Genomic DNA, 12,803 nt, shown 5'->3' with positions numbered 1-12,803 from the left:
CAATCCAAGGATCCTCACCTGTTCCTCATATGTTAGATCTACCATTCCAGGGATCATCCGTGTGAATCTCCCCTGGACACGCTCCAGTGCCAATATGTCCTTCCTGAGGTGTGGGGACCAAAACTGGACACAGTACTCCAAATGGGGCCTATCCAGAGCTTTAGAAAGTCTCAGTAGCACAACGGTGCTTTTATATTCCAACCCTCTTGAGATAAATGACAACATTGCATTTGCCTTCTTAATCACGGACTTAACATGCATGTTTACCTTTAGAGAATCCTCAACTAGCACTCCCAGATCCCTTTGTACTTTGGCTTTACGAATTTTCTCACCGTTTAGAAAGTTCTCTTTGGTGACAGTTGAGCTCAGTTTTGCTTTAGACCTTGGAAATGAGTGAGCGAGTAGCTGTAAAATGTATCTGTAGAAAAATGTCAGGCTCTTTCAGACATCTTTCAATTTTTGATCAGCTTTCAGATTGTTAGAAATAATTGTGTTGTTGAGATTTAACACAGCACTTGTAAGATTATGCCTTATGGTAATTTCAACATGTGGCCACATTTCCCAAAATATTCATGAGCTTTTCTTATTGTGATTACTGTTCTTTCAGGTGAGCATGTTGAACTCCCTAGGCAGGAAAGTGCTGATGGACATTCATTCCAGCACAATGACAAGGTGAAATGCCTCCTTGATGTAGATATTCTCCGTCAGATGCAGGAAGGACATGGAGGATGGAATCCAAAAATGGCTGAGGTAGCTCTCAATGCTGTCAGCATCTTAGAAATGTTCCATTTTTGCAGGACTAGCAACCTGTCAGTGCTAAAATACACTGTTAATATCCATTCTATAAATACAGGTGTAACGTTTTCAAGAATTGCTTTATTCCTGTAATAGTAACGATGAGACACAATGTTTACGTCCTAAACACCATTTTAATTATAAATTCAAATAAACATTTCAACTTTGCTTGTCCTTTTCTCATTCCTTTTCCATTTATTCTTTTTAACGTGATCACCTGCTTCTGATCTTCCATAACTTAAAGCACTGTACATTCTATCCTGACTTTCAAGATTGCAAACATTTTTTTAAAAACTCCTGTTCATACTGGAGTTTATACCTCACCATCTCTGTCAACATTGTTTAATATTTTACTTTCACTATGTTGCAAATGAATATAATCCCCTCATTTGAATTCATTCTTAGGATATAGACATTACTGGTAAGGCTTGGAAATTTTGTGTTTGCTTTATTACAAATTAATTTTTGATCTTTTTTCGTTCTCTGGGATGGGTTTCATTGGCAAAGCTGGCATTATTAGTTTCCCTTCAGAAGGTGGTGATGAGATGCCATCTTAACCCAGTGCAGTTTGAATGATGCAGGCACTCCCACATTTATTTTTAGTAGTTTCAGGAGTGTTCCTCCCTTTCAATGAAGGAACAGCGAAATACCTTCACATTACCATTGTGTATTACTTGAGAAGGCCCTGATAAGCATCTATTGCCCTTGATTTGCCTTCAGAGGGAGGCAATGACCTAGTGGTATTATTTGTGGGTCTGTTAATCCAGCGAGAAAGTGAGGAGATGCTGGACATGAGTCAAAAAGTGTGGTGCTGGAAAAGCACAGCAGGTCAGGCAGCATCCGAGCAGTGGGAGGGTCGATGTTTCGGGCATAAGCCTTTCATCAGGAATGTGGGGGGAGGGGGGCGCCCAAGGGGGCTGAGAGATAAATGGGAGTGGGGTCAGGCTGGGGGGAGAAGGCAGCTTAGAAGGCAATAGGTATTTCGGGTGGGGGATATGATGGTGATAGGTCAGAGCAGAGGGTGAAGCGGGTAGGTGGGAAGGAAGATGGTTCAGGAGAGTTGGATCTGGAATAAGGTGAGGGGAGGGGAGAGGAGATGAGGAAACAGGTGAAATTGACATTGATGCTGTGTGGTTGGAGGATCCCGAGGTGGAAGATGAAGTGTTCTAACTCCAGCTGTTGGTTAGCTAGGATTTGGTGGTGAAGGAGGCCCAGGGCTTGTGTGTCCTTGGGGGAATGTGAGGGGGAGTTGAAGTGGTTGGCCACAGGGCAGTGGGGTTGCTTGGTGCATATGTCTCTGTTAATCCAGATAATGTTCTGGCACCCACGTTTAAATACTGCCATGGCAGATAGTGAAATTTGAATTCATTGAAATCTGAAATTAAGAATCTAATGATGACCATGAATCCACTGTCAATTGTCAGAAAAATCCTTATACTTCACTAATTCCTTTTAGGAAAGGAAATTGCCATCCTTACCTTGTCTGGTTTACATGTGAATCCAGACACAGCAATGTTATTGAATCTTTACTGCCCTCTGAGCAATTAGGGATGGGCAATAAATGCTGGCCGAGCCAGCGACATGCTCATTCTGAGAATGAATAAAAGAAAAAGTTACCTAATGGAGGATGCAGATTTGGGGCATGCAGCCGAAAAACCTTACCAAGTTGCTACAGTGTATTCTGTACATAGAACTCCCTACAACCACAATATGTCAGTAGTAGAGGGAATGAATGTGCAAGATAGTAGAAGTAATACTGTTTAAGCATACTGTTTTTCCCTGGGTGGTATTGAGATTATTATGTGGTGTTACAACTGCGTATGTCTAAGACAGTGTTTCATCAGTCTCCTGACCTGTGCCTTGTAGGTAGAGGAAAAGCTCCTAGGATGTAGGATGCAAGCCACTCAATGAAGAATATCTATGAGTCGCAGATTTTAGCGGAATGGCTGCTGATGGCTCAAACCACTTGGATGCCAGTTTAAGAACTGCTAATTAATTCTTAATCAGGGCTTTTCAGCATGATAGTAAAATGCACCATGGAGGAATGGGTCTTCAGTGGGGAGATAAAATGTCATATGCATGAGGAATGATTGCACCCAAATCTAGTAGTGAGGAGAAGTTTAAAGTAGGTTATTCCCTCATTGGTTCTGTATTCCCCTGCTGCAAATTTCATTTGAGATGCTGTTTCACGGAGGGCTCAGCCAGTGTTTAGGTTGGATGGTCCCTTCAGATTGGTTTCACAGGTCGGCGCAACATCAAGGGCCAAAGGGGCTGTAATGTGCTATGTTCTGTCAGTGGTGTTGCTTGTGGGTGTTGAAGTTCATCGGTGAGTGTATTCTCTGCTCTTGCTACCCTCAGTGCAGTCTCCAAACAATATTCAGCACTGATTCAAGAATCCAGTGGGGATAGTAGGTGGTAATTAGCGGGTTTCCTTGTCTGATCTTGATTTGAAGATATGGGATGTCTTATTGTCTAGAGTCAGGATTGAAGAGTACCAGGTCTTCCTCACCAATCTCTATATTGCTGGGAATCTGTTTTGTGGTGAGATGTGGAAATCAAGTGTTCTGAATGTTAGTCTCTTAGGGCTTACCCTCCCTATGTATCCTTCTCTAACTGTACAACCCCTCCTACACCCTTTAACTTTTCATTTATCTACTGCTGGACTTTGCTGCATTTCCACCTTCCCCAACAATCCTCTCCATCATTAACATCACGCCTATAACAATGCAGTTCTCCTACACTGTGAAATGTGTTCTCAAAACTCATGTGCCTCTCCATCAATTTCTTCTTATTAAGACCTCTCCTAATATTGACTTTTTTAACCAAAGTTTTTGGGACCCCCTATCTCCAATCTCCTCCTATCTCAATATCCATTTTTGTTTTGTCTGACTGAGTACTTTCAAAATGCCTTGGATATTTGGGGCTGCATAAATGAACATATTTGTCAATACTTTTCTTCAGTTGCCTTTTGTAATTTTTGATTTATATGTCCAATTTATTTACATGTGATACACCTCTGTCAGGTCCACACGGTTATCTCCCTTCAAGGTGACCAGGTTTCCCCAGCTGCTTTTAATCCCCCATTGGCTCAGGGCTCTTCTTTGAGCCTGGATATGATTAAATCTTCGTGGCAGAAAATTGTGCCCAAGGTGTTGTCTGATTCTTGGCCTGAATCTCAAAATAGGTACAGTGATTTAAAAGGTTCAACTGGACATTTCAGAATTTGAGAAAATTCAGCATTAATTTATGAGAAAATTTACAGAAAAAGAAACGAAAGGAAAAGCCTAAAGCCAATCAAAAAATTGCCAAATGCAAACTTTCCCAGATTCCAGGTCAAAGGCTTGAAGTAACAATTAAATGTAGTAATAATAATAGTGGTCTCAACCTGTTATAAACATACTCTGCACTGAATGATACACTTGTCACTTTTTCAATGCTTGCAGAACTTTTAGTTCCGTACTAGGGATTGGGAACTGGACAATTTTTCTTCAGAATTGCAGAATGACAGAGTTCTCACTCACTGTTCTGAATGAAATAATCCCCATCTCCTTCTTTTGTATAGTATATTGGGCGGACTGGTACAGTGCACAGAATAACTGACCGAGGAGATGTGAGAGTTCAGTACAGCAATAACATTCGATGGACCTTCCACTCTGGAGCTCTTACCAAGGTATAGCTAATAGTAGAACCTATTTTCTTATCTGGAAGATGTTTTGCACCAGTGAAACATGTCACACTTAACCCCCAAAAAAGCAATTTAAAAATCATTATGCTAAACAGATGCAATTCTTATGAGTCCTTTTTGATTAGTCAGTATGTAATTAGCGTATTAAAGGAGTTTTGACTTAACTGGATGTGAGCTCTACAACTCAATAATTCAGTCAGTGTCTTAAAGACCCGACCTGGCATACGATTCCTATCTATTACCTGTTTTACAACACTCTGAAAGGTGACAGTTGGTAACGATGGTATGCATTAGCAGAAAATAGGTTTCGATTGTCCCAGACAAGAACAGAAAATGATAGAAATGTTAGACAGCATCTGTGGATAGAGAAATAGTTGTTGTTTCAGAGCTGATGAAAGGTCATCAATCTGAAATGCTAACTCTGTTTCTAGCTGCATGACCTGCGGAATTTTCTGTTATTGTTTCAGATTCCCAATATTGTCAGTATTTTACTTTTGTGTTGTAGTCAGTATCCCAGTTAGTTATTAATCAGCAATAAACAAGAAAGCAGAAACTGAAAAAGTTTGCTTTATGTCAAAGTCAAACCAATTTGTTTTCACTGAGTACTTCTATTGACAGCTGTTGGCTTGCATTCCCTGCATGCATCTATCCTACTGATAAAGGGGCTGCATCGATGGACAAAAACCTCAACTGGGAATATTTTATTAACAAAAGGGACTAAATTTGTCTATATTTATTTTCAGGTCTTTAACTGATTGTAACTTTCCTTAATGTGCCAGAACTAGTTGTTAGGTTCTTCCTTGGGCATGATTGTACTGATGGGAGCATGTTCCGCTTCAGATCTAAAATTCCCTGCTAGGCTCGTGGAACAGGTGCTTTACCAGTGTTTCAACATATAGATGCTATTCATGCTCTGTTAAGGCAGCTGCCAATGAAAAGATGATAGTTTTAGTAGAGATCTAGACTCACGTGCACTTAGTTGCAGCTTCCCCACTGCAACGGTGGCTATTAATCTGCTTCTTTCACAGCCAGTTGCAATGCTATTACTAGCTCAAATTGTTCACAGCAAAGTCACAACATCCAAGCTACATTTGGGGCTAAAGGATTTAATAGTTGGGGCTTGCAGTTGTACTTCTGCTTTGACGTTTGTACAGCTGAGCAAAGTTTCTCTTTTATCACAGTGTAAATCAAGACTCCCTTTAAAATCTGTTCTAGGGCAACTGCGAGGCTGAATTCTTGGTTGAGAGTGGCAATCAAATACATGTGCAATAGGTGATGGTGGTCATTTTTAATGGCAATACTTATCTCTTGCATCAGAACACAGGGTCCATGGAATAAAAATGAATAGTTGCTTTTGGTCTCATTAAAAAGTATCATTTCAATAATAACTTTTTTGAAAAATCTCTTCTCCAAAGACCAATCCTGAATAGAAAATCAAATGTCTTCAACATCCTGAGACAAGAAAATCTTTTGACATGGGATTAGAGCATGACTCGGATACTTTCAAATATACAGAGTTTAATACGCCAGAATACAATAATGCAAGAAGGATTTACAAGTAATAAAAGATTAATTCATTCATCAATGAAACTAGGAACTGAGTTGCCAGAATTCAGAGAACTGGTATGTCACTAGTCAAACAGAAAAACAGAACATTTATGTTAATTAATAATTACCTAGTGTGCTTAACTGAAAGATTTGCAGTCGTTTTCAAAAGTCTGAGACTATTTCCTAGGTTGGATGTCTACTAACTTGCACTGAAACTCTGTGTACAAGGGATTGTTACTTTTATATTGTTATACAGTCATTGTTCCAGAGCGCAAGGAAATTAGCATTTAGCACATAATAAGCAATGTACGTTATTTGAAGCTATACTTACTGTCTAGGAAACTCTGGGAACTTAAGCTACTCAAAAATATAGGCAAATATTATTGTGAAAGCTGATTTAAGACTTACAACATCAGTATTTTGGTACATTTTTAAATGTAATTACAATGTTTAAAAGTTTGCTCAAGCTGCATTCAGGATGTTAGATTTAACAAACTAGCCTATTATTAATATTTACAATAGGAACTGATTTGAATGGGCAAATGCTTGTACTTCATAAATGCCTGTCAACAAAAATTGAAACAAATAATCTTCTAAATACCACAGCTTTTGAAGCACATGATAAACTGTCAAGCATCAAAGAGGATTGGTACTGGTGTAATTGGAGTGTTTCTCAAAATTAGTATTGTTGTATTACCTTCAGCTGTTTTAGAGCCATTGCCCATAGATTTGTGGATATTTCTTTATCCTCAAAATTGACATCAGACTTAACAGAAGAGCATCTTTTCCTAATGGACTCTTAACTGTCACTGAAGTGAAGGACTATTCTTTATATAATTCTTTGCAATGTTCTTCATTTCTGCTTAGTTTGGATAGTGTGTGCAAAGACTGATAAGCATTTTTATGTATTGCAATTACCTACTCCCGAAGCCATGTCAGATGAAAATGAATTGAGCCACTTATCTTGTAACAGTACTGTGTACTTTTGACTCTTCAAACTGGTGATTACTTATTTAATGACTGAAACAGTTCTCTTTTGTAGGACAATAGATGAACAATTCCCTTATTGAAACCTAACCTGTTTATCCATTCTTGGCAGACAATGAGGGTACAGCAGCTCCTGTGCCAGTTATATGCCATTGCTTCTAATCAAATCATTATGCTAAATTTTATTCCATAACTCTGGGGATTTTGACATACCTGGCTCACTGGAATGATAAATTGCTGCAAGGAATTGCAGCAAATTTCCGTATTGCTTTCTAGGTCATGGTGTTCTCAACTTCACTTAATCTTCAGCCTCTGGAAATTCACATTATGACTTAAGACTCAGTTGTGATTTTCTGGTAATGGAAATTAATTTGACTAAGGAATTGGGTATTTTTTAATAACCAGTTGGGCTACATTGTATGGGTAGCTGATGCAAAGTTACATTAATGTTTTTGTATGTTTGAATATTTAATGTGATTCAAAATATAATTTCTGTGGCTCAACCCAAAGATTAGCTGCAGGGACGTTAGTTTTTGTAATGCTATTAATGAACAGTTTTAACAATATGACCTGGATTCTTCTAAAGCAGTTTAGAATTGATGGACAGGATTACAGTGGCATATAAATAACACCAGCTTCATGCTTGTTTGAAAATACTTTATGGTTTTTTTTCACAAAACTTCCCTATCAATCAAAGAAGTGCAGCACCCTCAACTTGAAGGATTTTTTTAAAATCTGAAGGAATAAGACTCCACACTTGAGTCAATTTTCAAAGACAGAGCGGTTGCATGACAAGAAGAAATGTTCTCTATGCTGTTAAAGTGTACTTACACTGGGACAGATGAGTATTAACCTTTTCTCATGAGGTTAAAGTGTATCATACAGTAATGTCATGACATTTCATGCATTTCCTTGCTGAATCTCTTGATGAGGTACTGTTGTAGGAGGGCATCTCGGACAGCAACTTTCTCTTTTTCTCATTTAGCGATGACCATGTGTGAAGTTGCTGTCTAAATTTACATGTTAATAGCAATGAGTGCAATAAGCCATTTACTTTTGTTACAAAATCCGCTCAACATTATTGCAGCACTTCCGGTACATAAAATGACTTGGGATATATGGTGACTCAAGATTGACTTGCAATCATTAGTTTCTGTTAGGTTCACTTTGTCATAATCTTATCTGTCTTATTTGGAATAAACTTGTAAAACAATACAGATTCATAATTGGACAGTTGGTTCTGTTCCATGTGCTTTGAAGACTTTTAGAATGGCTTTGTAGTTGAGGGGGGATATTCTGGTTTGCTGCATCTGGTTTTTACAAATACATCATTAAGGACAAAAGGATGACTCTGGAGCGAATAGGGCCACTTAAAGATCAGCATGGCGGCCTTTGTGTGGAGCCACGGGAGATGGGGGAGATACTAAACCAGTATTGTGCAATAATGTTTAATGTGGGAAAGGACATGGAAGATATAGAATGTAGGGAAATAGATGGTGACATCTTGAAAAATGTCCATATTACAGAGGAGGAAGTGCTGGATGTCTTAAAACACAAAAGTGAATAAATCCCAGGACCTGATCAGTTGTACCCTAGAACTCTGTGGGAAGCTAGGGAAATGATTGCTGGGCCTCTTGCTGAGATATTTGTATCATCGATAGTCACAGGTGAGGTGCCGGAAGACTGGAAGTTGGCTAACATGGTGCCACTGTTTAAGAAGGGTGGTAAGGACAAGCTAGACTGGTGAATCTGACGTCGGTGGTGGGCAAGTTGTTGGATGGAATACTGAGGGGCAGGATATACATATATTTGGGAAGGCAAGGACTGATCAGGGATAGTCACAATGGCTTTGTGCATGGGAAATCGTTTCTTATGAACTTGATTGAGTTTTTTGAAGAAGTAACAAAGAGAATTGATGAAGGTAGAATGGTAGATGTGATCTACATGGACTGCAGTAAGGCATTCGACAAGGTTCCCCAGGGGAGTCTGGTTAGCAAGGTTAGATCTCCTGGAATACAGGGAGAACTAGCCATTTGGTTAAGAACTGGCTCAAAGGTAGAAGACAGAGGGTGGTGGTGGAGGATTGTTTTTCAGATTGGAGGCTTGTGACCAGTGGGGTGCCACAATGATCAGTGCTGAGTACACTACTTTTCATCATTTATATAAATGATTTGGATGTGAACAAAGGAGGTATAGTTAGTAACTTTGCAGATGACACCAAAATTGGAGGTGTAGTGGAGAGTGAAGAAGGTTACCTCCGATTACAATGGGATCTTGATCAGATGGGCCAGTGGGCTGAGGAGTGGCAGATGGAGTTTATTTTAGATAAATGCGAGGTTCTGCATTTTGGGAAAGCAAATTTTCGCAGGACTTGTCCACTTTACGCTAAGGTCCTATGGAGTGTTGCTGAACAAAGAGACTTTGGAGTGTAGGTTCATAGCTCCTTGAAAGAAAAGTCACAGGTAGATAGGATAATGGAGGAGGAGTTTAGTATACTAACAACAGTAGGGTAGAAACTGTTTCAAAACTGGCTGGTGGAAGATAGAATTGAGTTTGAGAAGATGTTTCATTTTTGGGAAGTTCAAAGGGGGGGATTATTAATGCAAGATAGTCAGTTATAAACCTGATGCGGAACCTTTGAAGAAACATCTTCATTCAAGAGAGTGCTGAGTATGTGGAACTTGCCATCATATGGAATGATTGAGTTGAATAGTATAGATGCAATAAAGGTTGTTAAAATTAGGCAAGTACATGAGGAAGCAAGGAATAGGCTATGTTAATTAGCTGGGATCAAGTAAGGTGGGAGGAGGTGTGTGTGGAGCAGGTAAACTGACCTGCACTAGTTGTGTCCAGTACCTGTTTCTGTGCTGTAAGTGTGTCTTGGCATACTAGGTGCAGTTTGCTCCCCATGGGTTTAATGAAACGCATATCTTCAGTGTACTGTCACTTTCTAATTCATTATCATGACTTAATTATTGTCAACCATGCAAACAAAACACAAGAGGTATATGTTCTCCTGAACAATCACCAGGAGTAAGTAAAACTGGAATTAAATATTCCTAAAGCAACTTGTTCCAAATCAGCAATGTACAAGATGTTGGTCTGTGCCAGGTTAAGTTGCATACAGTTTTTATACTAGAGATTATTGTATCTGTTTAACTTCAGAAATATGAATCTGCACTGTGTATTCATATTGAAGCCCTAGATAAAATGCTGCTTATTCTTGAGAATTCAGTTCAGTTCTGATTTCATTCTAAGGTTGACACTTTCACAGTCGGTGATATTGTTCGCGTAATGGATGATTTAGAAACTGTAAAAAGACTTCAGACCGGTCATGGAGAATGGACAGACAGCATGACTCCAGTAAGTGCCTTTTAATTTCTTTGTGAAATATTTGGCAGGAAATATGATCTGACTGTTGGAAATTCCTTGATTAGTGCTTTCTGAATCATCTGTTATTAGATCTGTAACCTACTTTGCATTGATTATGAGAGCATTATCAACTTGACTGAGTGCAGATGCCTGTGCAGGAATTCTTGTACAACTTCTGGATAACTCTGAACAGCTGATTCGGAAGGGCTCTCTGGCACTGCCACAACCCTCTCCCCCTCCCCCTCCCCATCCCCATGTTGAGTCCTTGCAGGTATGATTCTGTAGTATCTGGCACTCTGTAGTTCTTAGTGCAAATGCCCAGTCTTCACATGGTGGTCAAGAAAGTGTGTTTAGAAAACTATTAAACTGTGAATGGAGCTACAGGTTTAACTCCGTACTGTCCTCACCCAGTTTGACTATCGGAGGTGACTAAGTTGTGATATTATAAGCCTATTTTTGTTCCTTATTTATCCCCCATGAGTATGCAGGCCATTGCAGCACCAGTCAAGTGCTTTGGTAGAATAAATCAACTCAGCTTTGACCAGATATGGTTAAATAATACTTCAATCATTTGAGTTTTGAAGAAAAGTTTCAGATACTCCTGAATAAGAAGTTGCTATCTTGCTTTCTTCAATTTAAAACAATTTAAATTTAAACCAGTGTTATAATCTGGAATCTTTACACTAAATATTTCTGTTGTATACCCTGCAGGCATTGGGACAGGTTGGGAAGGTATTAAAAGTATATGGCGATGGAGATTTACGCGTGGGAGTTGGGGGTCAAACCTGGACCTTTAATCCCGCATGTGTAACTGCAGCACAACCAGGAGAAGTAGATGCCAACCTCATGACAACAGACAACACCAATGATTCAGCAAGTAAGAGATTCAAAACAGTAGTTTCTTGATTGGAGTTATTGCTTTAGCTAGTACCTCATGAACAAATATAATTATTATCATTAAATATGTGATGTAGCTTTTAAGATAATAGTGAATCTGTGAAGCTAGGTTTATGAAACAGAATTGGAAAATACAGCGAACCATACACCACTTCTAATTTTCACTTTTAAAAAAAAAAGCTCTAATTCCGTAAATGAATTTCATTGTTTGTAAAGGGTAACATACACGAACCACATTCACTATAAAAGAAAAAGGTTGCCCCTCATGTCCTTTTTAAACTTTATCCTCTCACCTTGAAAATATGCCCCCGAGTTTTGAACTCCCCCACTCTGTGGGGGGGGGGGGGGGGAAAGACCCTTGTCATTCATCTTATCTATGTCTCTCATGATTTTACCCCTCAACCTCCTATGCTCTGGTGAAAAGAGTCCCAGCTTTTCCAGTTTATTTTTATATTTCAAATTGAGTAGGCACTTAGAAATAAATTGACAGTATTACAGAGATAGGATGCAGCAGTAGGCCTGATTGGATCGTTTGATGGGGCAAATAGCCTCCTCGTGTGCAGTAAGAGAATGTGTCATCCATTAAAACAGGAATGATGGACTTCCACCCTTGCATTCCTTTTTGTCCTTGGCTCCCATAGAAACCTTTGATAAAATTAGGCTTCAGTCTGATGCTAGAAACGCACAATTTCAGTGTATTGTCATTTCTTAATTCATTATCATTATTTAATTACAATTAGCACCTTGGGGGCCAGCCACCACAATTCTATTAGTTTTAAAATATTGTTGGAAAAGGTTAGACCAGATCTAAAGGTTGAAGTTCTAAATTGGCAAACGGCTAATTTTGACGGTATTAGGAAAGAGCTTTCAAAAGCTGATTGGGGGCAGGTGTTCGCAGGTAAAAGGGTGGCTGGAAAATGGGAAGCCTTCAGAAATTAGATAACGAGAATCCAGAGTCCGTATATTCCTGTTAGGGTGAAAGGAAAGGCTGGTAGGTGTAGGGAATGCTGGATGACTAAAGATATTGAGGGTTTGGTAAAGAAAAAGAAGGAAGTACATGTCAGGTTTCGGCAGGATAGATTAAGTGAATCCTTAGGAGTATACTTAAGAGGAAAATGAGGGCAAAAAGGGACATAACTTTCGTAAATAGGGCTAAGGACAATCCAAATGGCTTTTTACAAATACATTAAGGACAGAAGAGTAACTAGGGAGAAAATAGGGCCCCTCAAAGATCAGCAAGGTGGCCTTTGTGTGGAGCCACAGGAGATGGAGAAGATACAAAATGAGTATTTTGCAAGGTCATGGAAGATATAGAATGCAGGGAAATAGATGGTGACATCTTGAAAACTGTCCATATTACAGAGGGGGGAAGTACTGGATGTTTTGAAACACACAAAAGTGGATAAATCCCCAGGACCTAATCAGGTGGGAACTCTGTGGGAAGGTAGGGAAGTGATTGCTGGGCCCCTTGCTGAGATATTTGTATCGTCAATAGTCACAGGTGAGGTGCCAGAAGACT

The 12,803-nt window shown here is 39.3% G+C and overlaps 1 protein-coding gene across 8 annotated transcripts in view; it reads left to right on the top strand.

Moving 5' to 3' along the window:
- Positions 1-12,803, top strand: part of mib2 (MIB E3 ubiquitin protein ligase 2) — a 213,711-nt gene that overhangs the window by 154,463 nt on the left and 46,445 nt on the right. For all 8 annotated transcript variants that reach the window (XM_087980239.1, XM_043676268.2, XM_043676266.2 and 5 more), the window contains 4 exons: positions 608-750; positions 4,358-4,465; positions 10,274-10,378; positions 11,099-11,264. In XM_087980239.1, coding sequence (XP_087836365.1) covers positions 608-750; positions 4,358-4,465; positions 10,274-10,378; positions 11,099-11,264 — 522 coding nt within the window. The remainder of the gene's footprint in view (positions 1-607; positions 751-4,357; positions 4,466-10,273; positions 10,379-11,098; positions 11,265-12,803) is intronic.

The sequence above is a fragment of the Chiloscyllium plagiosum genome, unplaced genomic scaffold (assembly GCF_037043375.1).
Source record: "Chiloscyllium plagiosum isolate Xiang-an unplaced genomic scaffold, Cpla_swu_hap1 HiC_scaffold_37, whole genome shotgun sequence".
Classification (NCBI taxonomy): Eukaryota; Metazoa; Chordata; class Chondrichthyes; order Orectolobiformes; family Hemiscylliidae; genus Chiloscyllium; species Chiloscyllium plagiosum.
This window is presented reverse-complemented; position numbering and strand designations above follow the sequence as displayed.